General features: G+C 36.0%; 1 protein-coding gene across 1 annotated transcript in view; it reads left to right on the top strand.

Moving 5' to 3' along the window:
* Nucleotides 1-296: 296 nt before the first annotated feature.
* Nucleotides 297-22,398, top strand: part of LOC141447601 (uncharacterized) — a 236,362-nt gene continuing 214,260 nt past the window's right edge. The window contains exon 1 of the mRNA XM_074115314.1: nt 297-1,112. Within this exon, the coding sequence (XP_073971415.1) occupies nt 1,046-1,112 (67 nt within the window). The 5' untranslated portion in view covers nt 297-1,045. The remainder of the gene's footprint in view (nt 1,113-22,398) is intronic.

Here is a 22,398-nt window from a genome sequence, read left to right as displayed (position 1 = left end):
CTTATAGCCTAATAAATAGGTGTTAGAATATAAAGAGGTCGGCAAGAAATTTTTAACTTTAAACGTTTAAGAAGCACTGATTTAAAATCATAGTTTCAACTATTTTTTATATTAATTCATCTAAGGCGGAATAATTTTCTTATAGTAAAACTAGCACATTCTATTGACCAATATTGTAAACTCTTTAATAAAGGGTTAATTTCACTAAAACGAGTGAACTAGGTTTGTAAAGTGCTGCTGTGCGCACGCAGAACGGCTAGATCATGTACTAAAATGAAACTAACCGGCCGTTTTTCATTACAGTAACAAAGTAAATCGCCCGGGCCAACACTTACGAAGCTACTTGACCGTTAAGTTTATTCTAACGCGAGTTTTTTGCCAAGAAAAATTGAAAAATACGTTGTTTTTTTTCTTGTTCTTATAAATATCTTGGAAAATTTTTTTGTTAAAGATTTTTCTTTATTTTTTTTTTTAATTTTATTTTTATTTTTTAAATTGTTTTTGTGATAGAATATTTTTTTTTTTCTCGTTAAATTGTAAAAATGTTTCATTTAATTAGATGTTGTTAACTATAAAAAGTACTGATCGCATGTTTTTAAAGTTTTGTAAATATTAGTTGAATTATTAAAGTGATTTTGTTTAAAAAAGTTAAATCTTACAAGACAAAAATCGTGTCAAAAAATCAAAGAAAGTAAAAGTAAAATATAGGAAATCTTGGTCGATTCAAGTCCAAATTCAGTCAATAAATTATATCATATACAACACACGTCAAGTGGTACATATATATAAGCATCCATGTACACATGAGTGAAGCATTCTGAGAGGGGTGTGGACACACAGAGTGAGACAGAGAAAGAGAAGAACAACTATCGCCCTCCGTTGGTCACGGGAGTTTAGTAGTGGTATATGCTGGTAGAACAACAATCCATCGTCAACCTGTTTTACAAAACCCTGCTCTTGAATTCTGTTCGTAGAAGAAAAGTTCACTAATAAGAATATTCGGCCGAGCATTCTTTAGAATCAAAATAAAAGAAATAGAAAAAAAATGGCACAATTCTATATCAGTGGATTTCACGTCTTTTTACCAGCGATAATCGTTTTAATTGCATTAGGTACGTATTAAATTGATTATTTTTATTTTTAATTGGGTGGGGGTAAATAATTAATCTGTTACTTATATAATTATATATCATTTAAAGCAGATTAGCTCTCCTAGTATGGTACAAATTTAGCAAAACTCATTCATTTAATTATTTTTAACACAAAAACCTTCACAGAAATATTTTTATTTATTTTTGGGGGGGGGGCCACAAAATTTACAAAAAAAAAAATCCACTAAATTTTTTATTTTTCCCCCCAAATTTCGTAATTTTGAGTACGCTACCATAGCGTCCTAGTTCTAACCCCCTTCCACCCACAGAAATTAAAAAAAAAAAATGAAGTTCAAGTATAGAGATCTACAGGTTTCGAGCAAAAATCATTGATAAATCTATTCAATTAGTGTTATTTCCGGTTGATTTTGAACAAAATCCTAATTTTTATTGCTATTCTTGTAGTACCTAAACAAATTGTCAATTTATCGGATTCGAATCCAGCTGCTGGCCCTTAGATTTTCTCTTCCTAGGAACTTCTTACAAGCTCACTGTCCTGGTGGATGGACAGTGTTGTCTGTAACGAGAGAACACTGTCCGGAGGCGGGCAGTGAACTGAAAAGAAGCTCCGGGCGCCAATAACCTTAGATGGTGACGCTCTTTAAATCATTAAAAAAAAAAAAAATTGTCAATTTAGAGCGTTTTATTGTTCTCATGTTTCGTTTTTTTTTGTTTGGGAGCTTGGTCAATATTTTTGGACCAAGCGATTCTAGAGAAATGTACGTAAAGGTGATGATTATACTGGTACCAAATTGGGAAAAAAAGGCTACAAAAAAAGTTATGCATGAATTTTTAAATTGGTTCAAAAAAAAAAAAATCGGGTACAACTTAAAAAAAAATATCATAAAACGACCAATTACGAATCTTCTGAAGATGGAGGTAAAATAGAATTATGATTTTAATTAAAGAAAACTAAAAACAAACGGCGAGTAAAATCAACGATTTTATTTAAAATATAAATCCCAAAAAAAAAAAAATGAATTGAACAATCAATTAATGTAATTAGGTGGGCCTACATGAGGGCTAGTAGCGGCCCAAAAGTTGTAATCGGATTAATCATAAAAAATTTTGGGCCCACTGATTTGTAAGTTGATTGGTACATCAGTTTGTTGGGCATCAAGTTGATTGGGTATGTAATTAAATTAGAACTGCAACACAGACGTGTAATGCGTGTTTAGTCTAGCTATACCAGGTCCCAACACTCTAGCTGAAGTTAAAGGCGCGGTTAATAATAGAATAGGGATGAAAAAAGAACTGCCAATTTCAGTCAATATTTTTATTATGCCGAGTTTTTCGACCTAGGGACTAGGTCCATTTTCAGGACTAATTTACAATGTACTATTTATGTACAATGAACAATGTACCAACCCTCTATTGATGTAAAATATTACATTGTAAATTAGCCCTGAAGATGACCTAGTCCCCTAGGTCGAAAGCTCGGCATAATACAAACATATATCATGACTGAAATTGGCAGTTATTTTTCCATCCTATTGAAACTATGAATCAGTCACCAAAAGTAATGAACAGTAATAGAATTTCTGGGCATTAAAAAGGGCTTTTTAGAGATCAGATTACTTAATACTGGCACCCTAAATTTGATTATATTTGTGTTTAAGCGATCTCAAATGATCACATCTTTTTTTAATACCATTAAGTTTCCATTTTTAATAGTTTTTGCTGTAACTATAACCCCAGTAGGCGTTAGACCGTAGGGAACCTCCAGATATTGTAAGACATCTACGAAACATCTGGTACAACGTAGAGGATATCAAGATATTTTCTGAACATCAATCTATCTCCTCAAATCACTCTATTTTAGTGTTCAAGAGACTGATCTAATTGATGTCTCAATTTGAGAAGGAAATTACGGGCAACCCACTTTGGAATTCAATAACACCTGGCTTAGTCGGCGGCCGATGCAATTTATAGTGGCCACAATAGCAGCAAACAATGTACTACTTCCATTAGACAGATTTCCTGTAAATTAGGCATTTTACTATATTAATATAAAGCCCCGGTAATGAGGCTGTTTATTAAACTTACATTACACCTTGGATTGGTAGCTTGCCCTCCTTGTTCCTCCCTTGTTAAGAGTAAAATTCCAGAAAAACCCGAAAAAAAATACTTTCAGTAATATGACACTTCCGTTCGGGCTTAATTTTGTTCAAAATCTTATGACCGGGGGGTCCAATGTGGGCACCAATTTGGAATATAAATATTTTCAGCTAGCTGGGAATTTCCTTCCTATTTCTAGAGTTCTGCTGACTACTTCACAGGACTTCCGGTGAGAATATGAAAGCGAAAATCTCTACGATCACGGTACTTCCTCTCACTAGTTGGGTAAGAGGAAATACATATATTAATTTAAAAAAAAAGCTCAAAATAACTGCTTCTAAGGTGAACGTGTGCTTTTTAAGTGAAAGCTCAATTTGGGAAATTTGGCAGATTTGAAGAAAAACGTGCGGTTCCCAGTGCTCTTTTTGGCATGATTTACTTCCCAACTAGACGTCTGGAATTTCGCTCCTCCTGAACACTATATCGATAGCAGACCAATATATTAGAAGGAAATGGCCCTCTCAACAGTGGAAAGCTTAAGTTGCCACTTTCCATTGTGATCACCTTTTAAAGGAAATTGATGAGCCGTCTAATGGTGCATTAATATTTATTATGCAGGCGGTGGAGCCCCTTGCATTTAGTAGCAGTGAAGTGTCGATCTAGAGTACACCGGCTCTGCGGTTCTGAGAAACGATTTCTCTCCCACCTGAAGTGTTACTTTAGCTAAACATGCTCAGCATAATAATAAATGGTTGATTGATAAATATGTTAGCTATCAAAAATTTTGGCACTCCAACTTTCGTGAATTTTTGTTTCGAAACCAGAAATGGCACTGAATTTCGATGAGTTCTAATTGTAAAAATTGTCATTAACAGTTTCAACTTCAACTGAAAGAGGAGAAGTAAATATTTGAAATTGATTTTCACAATTTATTAAAATCCAAAAAATCTTATTTCAAATTCGTTTTTTTAATAATTTAATTTGATTTTTAAAATTTAAAATTCGATAATTTTTTTTTAGTAATGATTTGGCAGCATTCAAAATTGGATAATTTTCTTTTTGAAGTTGTTTTACCGAATGTAATAATTTGCCACAGTGACAGTACTCCCTGTGAAGCAAAGATGTATTGTTGGTTTAGTGGATTCGATTCCCCCGGTCTAGGCTTTAGATCTTATTTAAATGGTTAATATGAGAAATTTACAGTAAAGTATGTTAGGCTAGACCCGCAATGCTAAGATGTATTGTTGGTTTAGTGGGTTCGATTCCCCTGATCTAGGTCTTGGATTTTATTTAATGGTTAATATGAGAAATTTACAGTAAAGTATGTTAGGCTAGACCCGCAATGCTAAGATGTATTGTTGGTTTAGTGGGTTCGATTCCCCTAGTCTAGGCCTTGGATTTTATTTAATGGTTAATATGAGAAATTTATAGCAAAGTATGTTAGGCGGTTATAGGCTAGACCCCGCAATGCTAATATGTATTGTTGGTTTAGTAGGTTCAATGCCCCCAGTCTAGGCCTTGGATTTTATTTAATGGTTAATAAAAGAAATTTACAGTAAAGTATGTTTGCTAGTCGCCTCCGTCCATGACACCTAAATTTGGTAATTGGACGTAAAGCCTGGCCTGAAAAGTTAGGCAATTACTCGTACTTTACACTGACAGTACTATCGCAGGGAGCAAGAAGCGAGTAGATTTTTTAGATTTTGAAAGGCGGGACGGGACCCTATGGGCCACGGCACCGCAGCCACCAGAGGCTTATTGTTCCTTCCGCTTTAAGTCTAGTAGATGAAACCTCCCACATCTAAGAAGGTTGAGGGCTTTCCCTACCAGTTCCTTCTGCGCTATAATCTCCTTTGGTCTTAAAGTTCCAAAGATATATGTAGTACAGTCTCGCGATTGCAACAAAGAAGCGAGTAAGTCCACATCAAGTCCTAATAGACCGTAATGCTAGGCTACTGCGCATTTTGTGGGATGCTGCAGTCACTCTTCCGAAAACGACTTCGTGGCTTTTTTGGCGGCTGCAATGTGGACTACAATTTAATTGTAAACATTAAATTGTAACAATTAAATGTTATAATTTCCAAACAACGTGACGGGCCTTAGGTCTTAGACTGGCGAGGTGTTTGACGTTCCTCTGCTTGAGACCAATGAGCGGCACCAGTAATTGAGATGTTAGTGATCAAGTAAAATGTTTTTTTAAAAAAAAGAATTCGAGTTCGATGAATATTTACTGTTAGAGCTTGCAGAAGGTCGTATGAGGCGAGTGCAAACTGAAATAAATAAACCCGGCTGGAATTCCAGTAAATACTAATTGTAGATGTCCATGTTTAGGCTGATCATTATTAATACTGTTGCCCAGAAGACATAATGCTGGCTGGATGGCCAGATCTGTGTAATGTAATGGACGACTTAGCAGAGATATAACAGCATGTCCCTCTGGCTAATGGCAGTGCTGTGTCGCAATCCCTCGGGAGTGGCTCCTTTAGCTCCCATAAACCGCCCTCTATAATAATAACATACTTGTCATTATCTCCTTTGTCTAAATGAATTACACCAAATGGCCTCGTTCTATTTTAGTTAAACCAGTGCTGAAATATAGTGGCGGCCATTACAGCTTCATTAACTGTTTAGAATTTCTGGTGACGCCCATTACTTTCTCTCACTGTTTCGAACCCTCGTACGACTTCCTCTTATCGCAACGTATTTGAAACCTAAAATTGGTGCCCCTCCCCATAAAATATCACCAACATCCGCTAAATTTACTCAGTAAAGTGGCCTTTTCGCTGACACAATGTTCTTGAAATTTGGAAATTTATTTCCACATTAAATTCGCGGTATAATTATAACGGTAAAAAGACCTTATAATATCTCCTTAACAAAAACTTGACAGTTTAAAAAGTTAAGTATAAGGGTTGATTAAACGCCATAAGGTACCCAAATCAGCAAGTACCCAACATTTCATTTATACTTCTAGTATCATATTTTTTAGAATGTATTAGATGTCACAGACCCTTGTGCTGGCCTTTTATCACCCATAAATATTTTTCTGTTAGAATAATAAAAGATGTATCTCATCATCATAGTTAGTATTAAAAAGGCACTTCATTTTAACTCTATTCCAAATTATTCTTGTGATTTATCTTTATTCCGGAATAATCATCACATTCACTCGCGTATTAAGGTAGAAAAAGGGTGATAAAATTAATGCCAGTTTCAGTCATGATAAACTTTATTCTGCCGAGCTTTCGACCTAGGGACTAGGTCATCTTTAGGGCTAGTTTACAAAGTAATATTTTACATTACTGGGTTGGTGTGTCTTCTGTCTTGTCTTGACTTCTGTCTTGTCTTGTCTTCTGTCTTGTCCTGTCTAGACAAGACAGAAGACACACCAACCCTGGAATGTAAAATATTACTTTCTAAACTAGCCCTGAAGATGGACCTAGTCCCTAGGTCGAAAGCTCGGCAGAATAAATGTATCACGACTGAAAACTAGCATTTATTTTTTTCACCCTATTGAAACTATGAATCAGTCACCAAAAATAATGAACAGCTATGAAAAAGGGAAAGTTAGAGTTGGTCTTTTACTGCCGTGATTTGAATTACGGAGTTAAAACGAAATTTCAGTATTGAATTCGTCTTACGTGAGCACAAATTACATAGTTAATAACAAGTAAATGATACTTGTAATTATAATTCATTCATTTTCAAACTTTAATCTACGAGTAATTAAATACTTGTGGTAAAAGATGTTTTATAACCAACTAAAAATATGCATATCTATTTTATATTACACATATTATAACATTGTGAGGAGAACACCTAGATTAACAATGTAATTGAAGAAAACTAAATTAACATTTAATATTAACAAACTATGTTATACTTCAACAGAATAGAACGGAATGTGTACATTTGCTAAACACATGACTCTTTGTTATTGCATACGATCTACATTAATCATACTTTAAAGGAAACTTAACCTCTCTTCCAGAAGTATCTTCCTGGGAACCAAGGACACATATTATTTACATTTACTGCAAGTGTGCAGTAAGGATGAGAAGTTTAAAGAAAATCGATCGATGTTTTTGAGAAATTTAAAAAAAAAATCGAGTTGCTAAAATGATCGATCTTAATTGGTTTGTCAAAAATCTTATTGGTGGCATCAGAATTGAGCTTTTCTAGTTACCGTTAATGAGTATCTCTGGCCATACCCAAACTCACATTTTATACCATTACAATATCTTGTCTTACTTCTCAGAGAATAAGAAAATTTTAGATTTGAGAGAAACGCCTTTTTCCGGAGAAAAGTTACAAACTTAAGATTGAGAAAATAGCAAAGAAAATAAACAAGGATTTCGTAATTCCAGAAATTCCACAAAAAACGCGGAAGTTTGACAGCTCTGTTAAGCCTCGTTTTATGTAAACGTTAGGATTATGGTATTCTATTCAAAAGGCACTGGATGGCTGGCAAACATAGCTCCTTTTCACAAAATGCCCTTCAACGAATTTTCTGGGAAACCAAAATTGCGGATCTAGTAGATTATAATGGGCAGCATCTCTGCATCTTGTTAGTAAAATGACAAAAAAGAGAAACATTTCGGGTGATTAAAGTGCCATTTCCGGTAGAAGGGATTCCAAGGGCCGTCTCTTCCGTTTTCAAACCACATACCAATCCTTGTGGGTAGTTAATTCACTATTTAAACTTGAAAAGCCTTGAAACGGCTTTAAAAGGTCTGTTTGGATTTAAAGCTAAGTTCCTAAAAGAGTGAAGTAAAGCCGCTGTAAATGTGGCCAGGAAATTAGAATTTAATTCCCGTTGAACTTAATTCGCTTCAGAACTTACCGTGAGCAGCTTTAGAGGGTCCAGAATATTGAGAGGAAAAATAGTAACTCCATGGATTATTCCCAAAATGATGAACCTTTCTTCCTGGAATGTTGGTTTTCAGAGCGGTCCTGTGGTAACTGAGGCACCAATTACATTCCTCAAAAGACTCTTCTTTTTATAGTGTTCATTGAAGGCCTTTTCTTTTCGTAAAAATTCCATGTTTTAAAAACATTTAATCACATAAACTGCGCAGGCGTTGGACCAACTTTGCCTTTGTTTATTTTAACGAAAATAAATAAATAAAAAATATAGAAATTAAACTAATCCAATTATTTTAGTGTAGAACGCAAAATCTAGAATATATGACCTCATTGTTTACGTCAGACGTAGAGCCGTAACTTGTAAACAATTCAATTACATTTCCGGCCGCGGATTACTTTTCAGATATCCATCCCTCAACTTCCTGCCGCGTATTCCCGCAAACACTCGTCCTCAGAATAACCGTCAAACAATTTATTTATGGTTGACATATCGATTCACTCCGTCCACATAATGTTGAACCTTTTACTTAAATTGCATTAGCGATTCCCCTCCACCCCCTCCTTCTGTACTGTATTTATGTAACATGTATTTATTTGAGCACAATCATTGGATTAATTACATAAATAGAATTTTACTTAATTTAAGCCAAAATTCCTTAAATTGAAGATTTAATCCTTTGCATTAAAGTCACTTCGTTCGAAAGTGCGTCTTCCTGTCAAGATGACTTCCTTCCTTAATGTTCTACCAATCATGGCCAAGTTTTCACTTAGAAACATGTTTTGAAATTCTCCAAATACAAAAGAAAAAACAAGTTTTTGTTTGACAGCCAAACTTAAATAGAACGCATGTTGCCGCAGATTTGGTCCCCCAAAAAAATAAGGGATTTGGGAATTCATTTTTAAAAATAAAGTCCAGGAATTTCTATCAGAGAGTTCTTTTATTGAAACTGTTCCGGTAGGACAGTTGTATAAGGGTTGATCGTCAAAAAGTGCTCGAAAAAGTGTAACGTTGAAAAACACCCAACTTTGACAATTTTTTTTTCTCTTTTTGTATAAAAGATAAAATTCACAAATTTTCTTTAAATTATTGGGCAAACCCTCCTTTATAACTGTAATTTTTTTGCAACAACCTAGATCTAATAGGTTTCGAGAAAATAGTTGCTGAAAATGAGCAAAAACGGCATTTTCAAAAAATGTTCTTGTTGTTGTTGTTCTTGTTACCTTTTTTTGTAAACAACGTAGCGCCTAAACGCGTGAACCGATTTTCATGAATGAGGTGTCATTCGATTCGGAATTTTATGTAGATGTGCCTTTTGGGGGTCTCGACGCTGCACATCGAATGGGAGAGGAGTTAGCCCTATCAGAGTAGTTTTGTGATAGGGCTGGCACACGTTACTATTTATCGCCTGATTTGTGTACGATTTCAGTCGGTCTGAACGATGATTGTTCTTACGTCAGATGAAAAAAATCCATCTTACGTCATGTTGTTGCATCTGGAGGAGTCTGTGTGATTTTCTTTCATAAGAAAACAAAATATAATTTAAATTTAATTAAATACTCCTTAACAAAAACTTACAGTTTAAAATGTTAAGTATAAGGGTTGATTAAACGCCAAAAGGTACACAAATCAGCGAGTACCCAACATTTCATTAATACTTCATTAATAGTCAAGTAATTCTACTGCATTAATTTTCATTAATAAGTTATTTTTTAGAATTTATTAGATGTCACAGACCCTTATGCTGGCCATTTTCGTCTACAAAATATATGTTCAAGTAGCACTGTAGATTGACTGTCATATCTAGTTATTTATAATAATCAAACTATTAATTACAGGTTAAAAAGAAAAAAAATATGAGGCTAAAAAATTCAAAACTTTTTTTTATAAAAAACTTACATTAATGATTTTATTTTATTTATTTATTTTTATTTTTAAATAAAAATCGTCGGTTTAAGTTCATTCTTCGATTAAAGTAATTGTTATTTTATGAAGTAGTGAAACGTTTATAATAATAGGTAATAATTATCTGGCTTTATCGCAAATAATATAGTTTTCTTCAATTACATTCTCAATCTAGGTATTCATACCACAATGTTGTATATATGTAATATAAAGTAAATAAGATATGCATATTTTTAGGACAGCTAATTATTCCAGGATTTTACTATAAGTAAAATTAGGGGGACTAAATTAAATTACAATTGAGAAATGAATAATTGTTGTTGAATAATCTACTTGTTATTATCTGTGTATTATTTGTGCTCACGAATATTTCGGTAAGACGAATTCAAGACAGTAGCCTACTCTAACTTTGTCTTTTTCTACTTTAACATGCATGTACGTATATATGTGATTTATCATAATTATAACAAAAAAATATTATAAATGAAGTGGCCAGCATAAGGGTCTGTGACATCTAATAAATTCTAAAAAATAACTTATTAATGAAAATTAATGCAGTAGAATTACTTGACTATTAATGAAGTATTAATGAAATGTTGGGTACTCGCTGATTTGTGTACCTTTTGGCGTTTAATCAACCCTTATACTTAACATTTTAAACTGTAAGTTTTTGTTAAGGAGATTTTTGTACCTTTTGGATAGATTTTCCTTTTTGTCTATTTTACAAAGTTACATATCTTCTTTACAGATTTTTTTAAAATTTGGAATAAGCAATTCTATCATTATAATCTGATAAGGTGTTAAGTCGGAACCGTAACTACCACTGGAGAGATCTTTTTATAGAATGATTATAGTTGCGTTCCCCCAAACCATCCTCAATAACAATTTTTTTGTAAAAGCGTTTTGAATAACATAGGAAGGTATTTGTACGTAAATAGCAAAATTAAACTGCGATTTCAGTACTTCCTTTTAAGAGGAGTAAGAAAAATAAATGCAGATTGCAGTACTTCTCCCTAAAAGGCAAAGAGGAAAGATTTTTTAATCGAACGACAATTCATTGATTTAAATCGGTTCACTCATTGATAATTTAAACGATTGCAGTACTTCCTCTTAGTAGGTGTAAGAGCAAGATGGCACTTCACAGCCACGTAGAGGAGCTTTAACCACTTATTCGGGCTGAATTTTATCAAAATCGGACTAAGCGTTATAGAAATATTGGTAATAATAGTTTTAGAAAGGGTCTTATTTGGGTGGGGCAAACTCCCCTCCTTATGAGGCACGGCGTCGAGACTTTTAAAGTGCAAATCTGTACAAAATTTCGATTCGAATGACACTTCATTCATGAAAATCGGTTCACGTGTCGATAATTTGCAACGATTGCTATACTTCCCCTTAAAAAGTGTTAGAGCTGATCGTCACTTTAATGTTACGTAGGGGAGCTCTAACCCTATCACCCTACCAAATTTTATCAAAATCGGGCCAAGATTTACAGAGTAATTAGTAATAATAATTTTGAAGGTGGCCTTATATACATTTAGCCCCAACTTCTCCCCCATTTGATATACAGCGTCGAGACCCCCAAAAGGCACATCTACATAAAATTCCGAATCGAATGACACCTCATTCATGAAAATCGGTCCGCGCGTTTAGGCGCTACGTTGTTTACAAAAAAGGTAACAAGAACAAGAACAACAACAACAACAAGAACAAGAACAAGAACATTTTTTGAAAAAGCCGTTTTTGCTCATTTTCGGCAACTTTTTTCTCGAAACCTATTAGATCTGGGTGGTTGCAAAAAAATTACAGTTATAAAGGAGGGTTCGGAATAAGATTTAAAGAAAATTTGGGAATTTTATCTTTTATAGAAAAAGAGAAAAAAATTGTCAAAGTTGGGTGTTTTTCAACGTTACGCTTTTTCGTGCAGTTTTTGATGGTCAACCCTTATACAACTGTCCTACCGGACAGTTTTAATGAAATAATTAGCTTTTCACAAAAATAAATTTTTCCCCAAACTGAAAATCATCTAAGAGTTCATTCAAGTGCTAGGAAATTCTTGGGATTAAACAGCTGGTAGACAGGAAATCGGTGCTCGATTTTTCCCAAAAATAAGCTTCTGTGAAGTAATTCCCTGCTACTAACCGTGTACTTAACTTACCTAACTGAAGGTAATTGGCTAAAACTTGTTATAAGTTTAAGTTTGTCTATTATTCTCGATTAGCTTAACTGCAAGTAGTTTAAATGTTTGCGTAATTCTGAAGTGCTAATTAAGACTTAAATAGACTGAAGAGGAAATGTCAAGAGATTATGTCTTAGGTCTTCAGAAGGGAATGTCAGAGAATGGCAGAGGAATAGTTGGTGTTGCGATGGGAGAAGTTACAGGAAGACGGTTGTGTAACCGGATGTATAATGTCATAGAACTACCTGTACGTCTCTATTAATTAGTAGCAATTAGTCACGCTGCTCACTTAGACCAGAGGCTGTCAGGAACATCATTTAGACGAGATCTACTCTTGGAATAATTTAACGGCCCACACTGATCGCCAGCGGTGTAGAGGGTAGTTTGATTGACAGGTGGCAATTAATGAGCTACAAATCGATGGTGGAAGGGTGTTGGTCCAACATGTTGATGCTGTATTGTCGGTAGAAAAACTATCTTTGCCAATTTGCTGGGCTTGACAATATTTAAATCTAGAAGGTACTCGGGAAAACAGCTGGAGTTGGAAGACGTAGCATTACGGGCGGAATTCCTTAACTGGTACTATTTACTTAGAGCTCTTCTTCCGGTTCTGTCTGTACAGTTGGGTTTCCGGCGAGAGGCGTCACGGACTGATGAAGAACCGCACTTTCAGCGAATCACACGTCCTTCTGAGTGAATTTAACCCAGTGATTCCCAAAGAGTGCACCGCGGCTCCCCGGAGCGCCGTCATAGGGGCGCCGCGAAATATTCAATTAAACTATTCGGCAATTTTCTTGGAATTTCCAATTCTCGAATTTTTGCGCCAACAATCGTGTATGGTGACAAAATTCCATGAATTTAGCAACTTTCGAGTCTTTCATTGTTTTCTTTCCAATCCGCATCTTTTGAAAGTGCGCAAGCACGGCTTCCCCACCCAAGCTTTAGTGACTAAAAAGAAGAATCTCTTATTGACTTGTCTTGCGTTAATACTTTAAAGTTAAAATTTGGTAGCATGGAACTTTCTGATTTTTGGATATCAGTAAAAAAGGAATATCCACTGCTTAGTGGTAAAGCTCTACGAGTATTAATTCCATTCGCAACATCCTATTGGTGCGTAGCTGAGGTTTTCGGAGGTCGCGGTAATACAAAGTAAATATCGCTCGAAAATTAACGGTGAACAAGAAATGAGAGTAGCCATATCCAATTTTATCCCGAGATTTGAGAAGTTGTGTAGTGAACATCAAGCCCGTCTATCCCATTAATAATTTTAATAATGTTAATCATCAATGGACGTTCAATAAATTGTTTGTGAATTTAAAATTCGTGTTTAATTTATTGTTCCAACTAGCCTAACCAAATGGTGGTTGTGGATATACTCGATATGGATATTAACCGAAACAGTTGAAATTAGATATTTAACATTAACCCAAGGAAAATAGTAAGTATCTGTTTTTAATTTTTCGCTGTTAAATGGGTAATCGCTTTTGTAAAGGAAAGTTTGCCAATTTTTCAAGAAAGTCAAAAATTTAGAAAAATAATCTTATGTATATTAAGGGCGACGGCGGAAAAAATCCGATTATTTAGGGAACCGCAAACTGAAAAAGAGTGGGAACCTCTCTAGTTAACCACCTGTTAATGAGCAGATTATATTTTAAAAAATTCCAAATTTGATTGGCGGAGTTCTCATCTTAGTAAATTGCCATTAAAGTGAACACTTTAATAATTTGGAATTCGACTAATTTTTAGTCAAAATTGTAAAATATCTTTTAAATCAAACAGACCTGGATGGGGGGCTCCCATTAAACATGAAATACCACCTACATCATTTCTGGATGTAGAAATACTCTCAAAAAATTTCATGATGATGTAATGTATATAGGGATTGAATACCTTTGCCATGTAAATAGATACACACGGGGTTAGTGTAAACAGGGAGGAGGCACGGGGTATGGGAGAGAGAGGGTCGGGTAAATCGTGGGTTCGATGGAAGAAGTTGAGTTAAAAGTGGAGAAATATTCTATCGATCGATACATTCAATCGAGCATACAAGTGCGTGTGGCTCTGCTTTTACGCCCAGCTGGTTTTTTAACACACACGTACGTTCCTCGTAAATATAAACATAGCAGACGTTCTTCCTGTGTCCGGCCGAACTAACTCCTACATAGTTGCTGATAGCCCCTGATTTAGGGAGTCCTAATTTTATTAACTTTATTTCTGGGAGGCTTCTAAGGTTAGGCACGCCTCTCATATGCCATTTTAGGGCATTGTACAGTTTTACCACCTGCTGATTATGAAATGCGTAAACAAAATACCGAATAGGAAGACTATCTCGATGCGCCGGAAGTGTTTTCTTTTGTTTTACGGACATTTTCGGCGCAATGGCCAAAGGAAAGTCATTCGAACGTAGTAGACAGAACGAGTGTTAGTCACCTATGACGTCACCTTTCCTCCAAAAATAATATTTTATTACGCAGGTGAACATTACCGTATAATATTGAAATCAGCTTATTTTTAGGAAATTTAATAAGATTTAATTACCCAGAGTCATGCGAGTGTTTCCGAGATATTTGTTAACTGATGCTGGCAGATGAGCCTACACAGGTGTTAATGGTTCTCCTGTTTTCTGTTACAGGTGAGTACTATGGCAACGTTACCACTCTCTTCCATCTCTCTTGTGAGTAAAATATTATTATTTTTTTTGCGTTTATTTGTGCTACAATCAGCGCATTGGCGCTATAAGTAACAGTGATAACCGAGTAAGAAATGATAAGTATCGAGCGGAGAAGTTACCCAGTGGTAACACTCCCAAATATTAGATGGTTAGTCACTCTCTTCACTTGAGAGATCATGAGGCCACTCTGTCTTTTAAGACGTCTTGTCCGGGTTGTCAGGAAGAGTTCTTAAAGAAAGATTTTGAGCAAGAGGATTTATATGAGATTGCAGGTTGAAGTGAAGTTTCTTGTATCGTGTTTTTAGCAACTTCGGTGATAAAAGGAATGTTAAGGTCACAGGGTGTATAGCCCCAGGTTGGGAGACATAAAATGGAGCTTTCATATGTTAATAGTTCGAAGTATTTTAGATTGAAAAGACTGAATCCTTTGGAGATTGGAGCGTTTGGTTGAACCCCACAGCTCTATTCCACACGGCCCAGATGGGTTTCTAAATAGAAGTATAAATCAGTCTTTTGTTGTCCAGAGAGAGTTTTGATCTTTCGTCTAAGAGTCTTTTAAGTAGTTAATAGCGTCTTCTGTTCTTTTTAGTCTAGTATGGGGGTTCCAAGAAAGTCTTCGGGTCTAAGTAAACCCAATTGTGTTTCCACCCGGAAATGTGGTCCCCTGAGTCAGAAAAAAAGTGGTTTTAGAAATGATCTTGGTGTGTGTGTGTGTGTTGGTGTGTGTGTAGTTTATAAAAATCCCTCCACCGGAAGTCCCCCTTCACAGAAAAGATTTTTCACTTTTCGAAATTTTTTTTGAAAATTCCTCTTAAGATTTTCTATTAATTTAGTAAGCACTGCAGTTGAATGTAGATCGGTGATGTTTGAAAATGTGATTGGGTCAGCAGTGGATTATGACTTAAATCATTTATGTCGTTGGCTATTTGATCAAGAACAGAGAAATCTTTATCAAATCTATTTACTTCATCAGATTGTAGGGAGGAAATTAGCCCAAATTAGAGGAGTTAATTTAAGGAATGCAGCTCAGGGATTCTGGAGGAGCACAAGAAGTGTAATGGAGGCCAACTGAAGATGGGTGGGTGTCGAAGGGAAGAAGTCACCGTTTGAATGATGACAAACTGAACAAAAACTATCATCTCCCCGCCATTACTGGGAGAGTCCAGCCACTCTCTCCAGAGCTGTCTGGACTCTTCACACTTACTCCCTAGGGTGGCTGCCTCCGGCTTTCTCCAGTTCTTTTTCTTCTTCTTCTTTTCAATTAGAACGTGTTCTTCTGCACCTCCAGAGCTGGTCGAAGCTGGACATACAAACCGTTACCCACTCTCAGCCTGCCTAAAGTTAGATCGCTTTTACCATCTTTTCTTTTTTTTTTTTGCTCTTTTCCGCATCACGTTTCCGTTTTATCTTCTTCCGGCGTAGCTACAGTTTTCCTGCCTGGTAACTAATTGGAAACAGCTAGCTTTAATTTTACTGCGCAGCTACTTCTTCTCTAGCTTTTTTTATTTCCTTTCACTAACCCCATAATAGAGGAAGTTTTGCGTTCAAGTTTGAGTTTATTTCACCGGAAACACACATGTTTTTTAACCCCAGATTGGTGTCATACTCACACAATATCCTCTTACTGTAATGCACGTAATTAAATACAAAAATTTGTAAAGGTTGGCTCTAACATCGTAAATACTCACTACTTGTAAAGGAAGTACCTTAGTTCTGTTCAGTGGAGCTATCTGGTGGAGTTTTTCTTGCTTTAGTGTGGGGTTAGCTAGATTTAAGTGGGTACAGTGGGTAGCTGGGTTAATCTATCTTTCACTAAGTTCCCAATAATATTGCAGTTCCAGACGAGCCAAAATGGGCGGAAATGGTTCTGCAGAGTTCAAGCCTGTGCAGAGTTCTTGAAAATGCCCAAAATGTTCTTGAAATGGTTTCAAATAAAAGTTCTAGATCTGTACCAGTGATAGAACTAAGTGCACTTAGTTTGAATTGTAATATTTGAAGTTTCCCTCTAGCAGTTTTCCAATTGGCAGCTAATTTACTCGAACGATTTTCTTTTTATCTTTTCACATATACACTCGTGAGGGGGGAAGGGGGAGCTTTTCCCCAGTTTAAATCTAGATAGGAAATGGAGAGAATTCCTCTCTTGTCCCTTCGTAACCACGGAAATGGGAAGTAGATTGGTTGAACGTAAAATGTCGTACATACTCTTCAGCTCCATTTTCTAGGAAATGATGCAAATTTTTTTAAAAATATTTTTTGTTTTCCGTTGAGTGTTAAATAAATAAATAAAAACAGAGACAGAGAGAATTTTATGTATGTAACTACATATAAAAATAAATAACCCAATGAGGAGCCGTGTTTTGCTTTGTGTTTTTGTGGCGAGCGGAAGGGCGATAAATCTTTGTTTTTTAATTCTAGTTTCCGGCCCACGGTCTGCCGTCGTGTGTGTGTGTGTGTATGGTATTTATGGGCCTAGGTACATTGTATATATTTATATTTGTGTAATTAAAAAAAAAAATGATCTAGATAAGGTACTCATGCGATTTTTAATAATAATGATACACATTTTTTCCGTGATTTATATTTGGCCGCGATAAATCTTAATTTTATGTTACGTCACGCTAAAATTTTTTATCAACAAACTTTCATCTTGTTTGCTTGTTAGTTAAATGTAATTATTCCTTTATATTCAGGAACTGAGATTATGAATGAGTAATGAGGAATAGAAAAGCCTATAAAGCTGGACTTTCGAAAACTTCCGTAGGCTCAGTGTTTACAAACAGGAAAACAAACTCTTGGGCCACCTATGTACTAAATCAATAAATTTGAAAATGGAGGAGGGGGCTAGTTTTATAGTGAGGGCCCACCAATATAGTTTTTTTTTTTTTTTGCCCCGGCTCCCGCGATAGCTAGGAACGCCCGTAAGTTTGTGGAGAAAGTTTGCGTCAAAGAAGCAGGCGGAGCCAAGTAGAGATGACAGAATCAGTTTTCATTTCTTAACAGGGGGGCGCCCGCTGGTGAGGACTTGGACTAGGGGAGAGTGTGTGGACTAAGTTGAGGCCCCCCTCCACGAGGAAAACGGTTCTGCCTCATTATCTCTAATTGCTGCGCTCCATCTTCTTCAGAGCTCCCTCATTTCCCGCCTTTTCCTCCTTCTGCAGAATTTTCAATTATTTGTAAATAGAGTTTTCTTTCACTTGTTACTAGTGTAATTTAGTATTGAAGGAAAACGCTTTGACTGACTACAGCCAGTACATTACCAATTATTACATTTGATATTTTCTGGCAGAATAACTTGACAAGACTATCCATCACATCCATGTCGGGCACGAGGAATATCATGTGTTGCACCCCGAGCTATTGGGTTTTAGATGTTTCTCGGGTGGCGAAGAATGTACTAATTCTGGGTACACCACTGACAGTATTCATCTATTTCCCAGGAACCAATACCTTCCGGTCTTAATTACTGTAAAAGACCCATTTCATCAGTGTGTTAACGGGAATTCGAACCTTTCAACCAGTTAGGTTGGCGTGGAGCGCGGTTTGTTAGTGGTTTTCCCAAAAACTGAAGGAAAAATGGAATCCCAACCCCCATGTGTACAGACGTAGGGCCGGAAACAAACACTTTCTACAGGCTCTTTTCCGCAAACCGCCCCCGCGTCATGTAACATCCTCCACTTTGGTTCTCTTTTCTACAACCCCCAGCTTATCTGGGGTCGCTTTCAAGATCTTCATCAAGTTATTTCCTGACAGAATCCAATTTAAAACCATCTGGTCGACAGGTGAAATTAAAATTTTAAAAAAATCTATTTTGTGAACAGCCCAATTTATTGTAGTAACTAAATTTTGGTTAAATGTTTAAATGCTTAAATTAAAACATGTTAAAGGAAGCGTGACGTCAGAGCTACCCATCAAAATCAATTGCAGAACAATTGCGAATCTTGTACTTCCTCTTCCTTGTCTAGAAGTTGATATTGATCACTTGAATATGTGGCAGGAGGTTTCCAATTTTTTTTTTGTAATTAAACGCAACTCTTCCAAAATTACCAAATAATTATTAAACCTTCTTGTTTGTAACAGAAGTAAAATTATTTTTTTATCCATTTTCTGTATGCTTGAAAACATCTAAAGCTCTTAACATTTGATTTTTCTTAGAAAATCACTCGGAAAACTACTTATTTCCCGATATTAGGAAAAAATGCTAGATTTACTGCCTTGGCAATATTTTTAGTAGAAAGGGGATGAAAAAAATACATAAAAATGACTATCGCGTGCTCTTCTTTCTCTTTGATAACAAGTTAAAAAAATTGAAATATGATTAATAAATACCAGATAAATGGCCTAGCACCTTTAATTTTGAAGATATCGAATTGCGGTTTCCGGTTTCTTTCATAACTATTTTATACTCTTTAAAACTGTGTATATGAAAATGGGGGTCAACTGCGAACCCTCACTTTTGGGACGCGCGTCTGCCGCGTATGCGGGCAGGAATCTAAAATCAAGTTACATATTCTGAACCTAGAGGTGACGGGCAACAAATTTTTCCTCTACCATTTTTTGCTCAGATCAACCGTTTAAGCATGAAATGCATTTGTGCCGTCTTATAATGAACACCCTGTATAATAGGTAACTATTAGGGGTTATTGGATTGTTGTACGAATTGATGGGCAAGGATTCCCTAGGGCAACGTCAAGATCCCTCAAGACTAGACTACCATCACCCAAAATTGGATTTTTTTACCCCCTTGGAAAGCTGGATTACATTAGATGGATGAAGGTAACCAGTAAATTAAATTTATTACATGGGATAGAAAAAAATGGAACTTGCTCTCTCCTTTGGGAAAAATACTGCAGTAATGTTTCCGTGTCTATCTAAATCCTTTCCCTGTTTTACAACAACCAGTTTCCCTGCATTGGAGAAAAGAAAATCTACTTAGGAAAGCACGTGTAACCATGTGAAGGTTTTTCCCGTTTACACAACACGGCCATGTTGGGCGAGGAAAATACACTTAACAGAAATTTTCCAATAAGTTAGCCGGGAAAAACACTTGTCATGTCAAATGCAGAATGAAACGTGGCAGACTTGTTACAAAAAGTAGAATCATTTCAATCTCTCTCTCTCTCTGTAGAAAATACTCTTTTTCCATTTAAAAAAAAAAAAAAAAGTGAAGGAAAATCTGAGATTCACTTGTATCAATTTTCCTCTCTGGCAGTTTTCTCGGGGCTAGGTACCTTTAACTGTATCTGTAAATCATAGACTTTTGCGTCTATCAGTCTGTTTATAGTACTAGGTAGGGCAAGGTGAACTGTTTTGGCCTTGCACACTGATCGAGTAACCGTCAGGGCATTTATCTTGTTTTGTACGTTTCGGTAAAAACTTACGTCTATAGTTAAAGTTGCTTTGTTTTGAGAAATTCGTTAACTGAATTGTCGAGCTATAGGCGCCATGGTAGCCGAGCGGTTAAGATACTAGACCCGCAAAGCAAAGATGTATTGTTGGTTTAGTGGGTTCGATTCCCCCGGTCTAGGCCTTGGATTTTATTTAATGGTTAATATGAGAAATTTATAGTAAAGCATGTTAGACGGTTATAGACTAGACCCGCAAAGCAAAGATGTATTGTTGGTTTAGTGGGTTCGATTCCCCCGGTCTAGGCCTTGGATTTTATTTAATGGTTAATATGAGAAATTTATAGTAAAGTATGTTAGGCGGTTATAGGCTAGACCCGCAATGCTAAGATGTATTGTTGGTTTAGTGGGTTCGATTCCCCTGGTCTAGGCCTTGTGCATTTTATTTAATGGTTAATATGAGAAATTTACAGTAAAGTATGTTAGGCGGTTATAGGCTAGACCCGCAAAGCTAAGAGGTATTGTTGGTTTAGTGTGTTTGATGCCCCTGGTCTAGGCCTTGGATTTTATTTAATGGTTAATATGAGAAATTTATAGTAAAGCATGTTAGACGGTTATAGACTAGACCCGCAAAGCAAAGATGTATTGTTGGTTTAGTGGGTTCGATTCCCCCGGTCTAGGTCTTGGATTTTATTTAATAGTTAATATGAGAAATTTATAGTAAAGTATGTTAGGCGGTTATAGGCTAGACCCGCAATGCTAAGATGTATTGTTGGTTTAGTGGATTCGATGCCCCTGGTCTAGGTCTTGTATTTTATTTAATGGTTAATATGAGAAATTTATAGTAAAGTATGTTAGGCGGTTATAGGCTAGACCCGCAAAACTAAGACGTATTGTTGGTTTAGTGGGTTCTATTCCCCCATCAAGGCGTTGGATTTTATTTAATGGTTAATATGAGAAATTTATAGTAAAGCATGTTAGACGGTTATAGGCTAGACCCGCAAAACTAAGACGTATTGTTGGTTTAGTGTGTTTGATGCCCCTGGTCTAGGCCTTGGATTTTATTTAATGGTTAATATGAGAAATTTATAGTAAAGCATGTTAGACGGTTATAGACTAGACCCGCAAAGCAAAGATGTATTGTTGGTTTAGTGGGTTCGATTCCCCCGGTCTAGGTCTTGGATTTTATTTAATAGTTAATATGAGAAATTTATAGTAAAGCATGTTAGACGGTTATAGACTAGACCCGCAAAACTAAGACGTATTGTTGGTTTAGTAGGTTTGATTCCCCTGGCCTAGGCCTTGGATTTTATTTAATGATTAATATGAGAAATTTATAGTAAAGTATGTTTGCTAGTCGCCTCCGTCCACGACACCTAATTTGGTAGTTGGACGTAAAGCCCGCCTGAAAAAATAGGCATTACTTAACTTTACTTTAATATCGAGCTATAATAAAATTTTCTCGTATAGAGCGGTTTATGAAAACAGAGAATTAATCTAAAGCTAGTAGGTTTATTGTTACAAATTATTTGACATTTAGTGTTGTAAAATTCTCATAGATACAAGTTAAAAATAGCAGAGATGATAAATTACAATTCATTAACATGGGATAGGAGAACCGGAAGAAGTTAGAGTTTTTAGTATGTACGGAAATGGGTTGGCATTCCTGGTAGTGATGAGATATTTTAATACCTTACCATCTCACTTTGCACTTACTTTCCGCTGTAGAGTTTACCTTTTGGAGCGACCTCCAAGGGAAAGTTACTCTTCGCTCCTTCACCTCTCCATGCTTTCGGCTGCCTTTTTATCGCCCGCCCCCGCATGTCTGGCGGTGGAGGCGTGTGCGGTTTGTAAAACAGAGTTACTCCAGTCGGTAGACGTTACGCTACATGCTCAAAGTATCGTTCCCTCTCTCTCGCAAAGCCTGCTTCTTATCTTAGTAAAGCCACACGCCAGCTTTACATTTCTATATTATCAGAACTGCGTATCCATACCAAAGTGCCAGGCCACCCTCCTGCACAGTTCCACTTTATACTTCAAAGCTTGCCTTTATAAGCATTAAAAAAAAAGTTACCTGTTAGGTTTGATTTGAGAAAAAGACTGAACAACCTATTCTGTCTCGTTGATTCCTCTGCAACAAAAGGGAAAATCAGAACCAGTGGCATCTGATTGCGATGAGGATTACGTCCTTAAACAACCATTCAATTAAAAGTTATATTTAGCCGAGCGGG

Source organism: Rhodnius prolixus, unplaced genomic scaffold (genome assembly GCF_049639745.1).
Source record: "Rhodnius prolixus isolate KJV_2025 unplaced genomic scaffold, Rpr scaffold_7, whole genome shotgun sequence".
Lineage (NCBI taxonomy): Eukaryota > Metazoa > Arthropoda > Insecta > Hemiptera > Reduviidae > Rhodnius > Rhodnius prolixus.
This window is presented reverse-complemented; position numbering and strand designations above follow the sequence as displayed.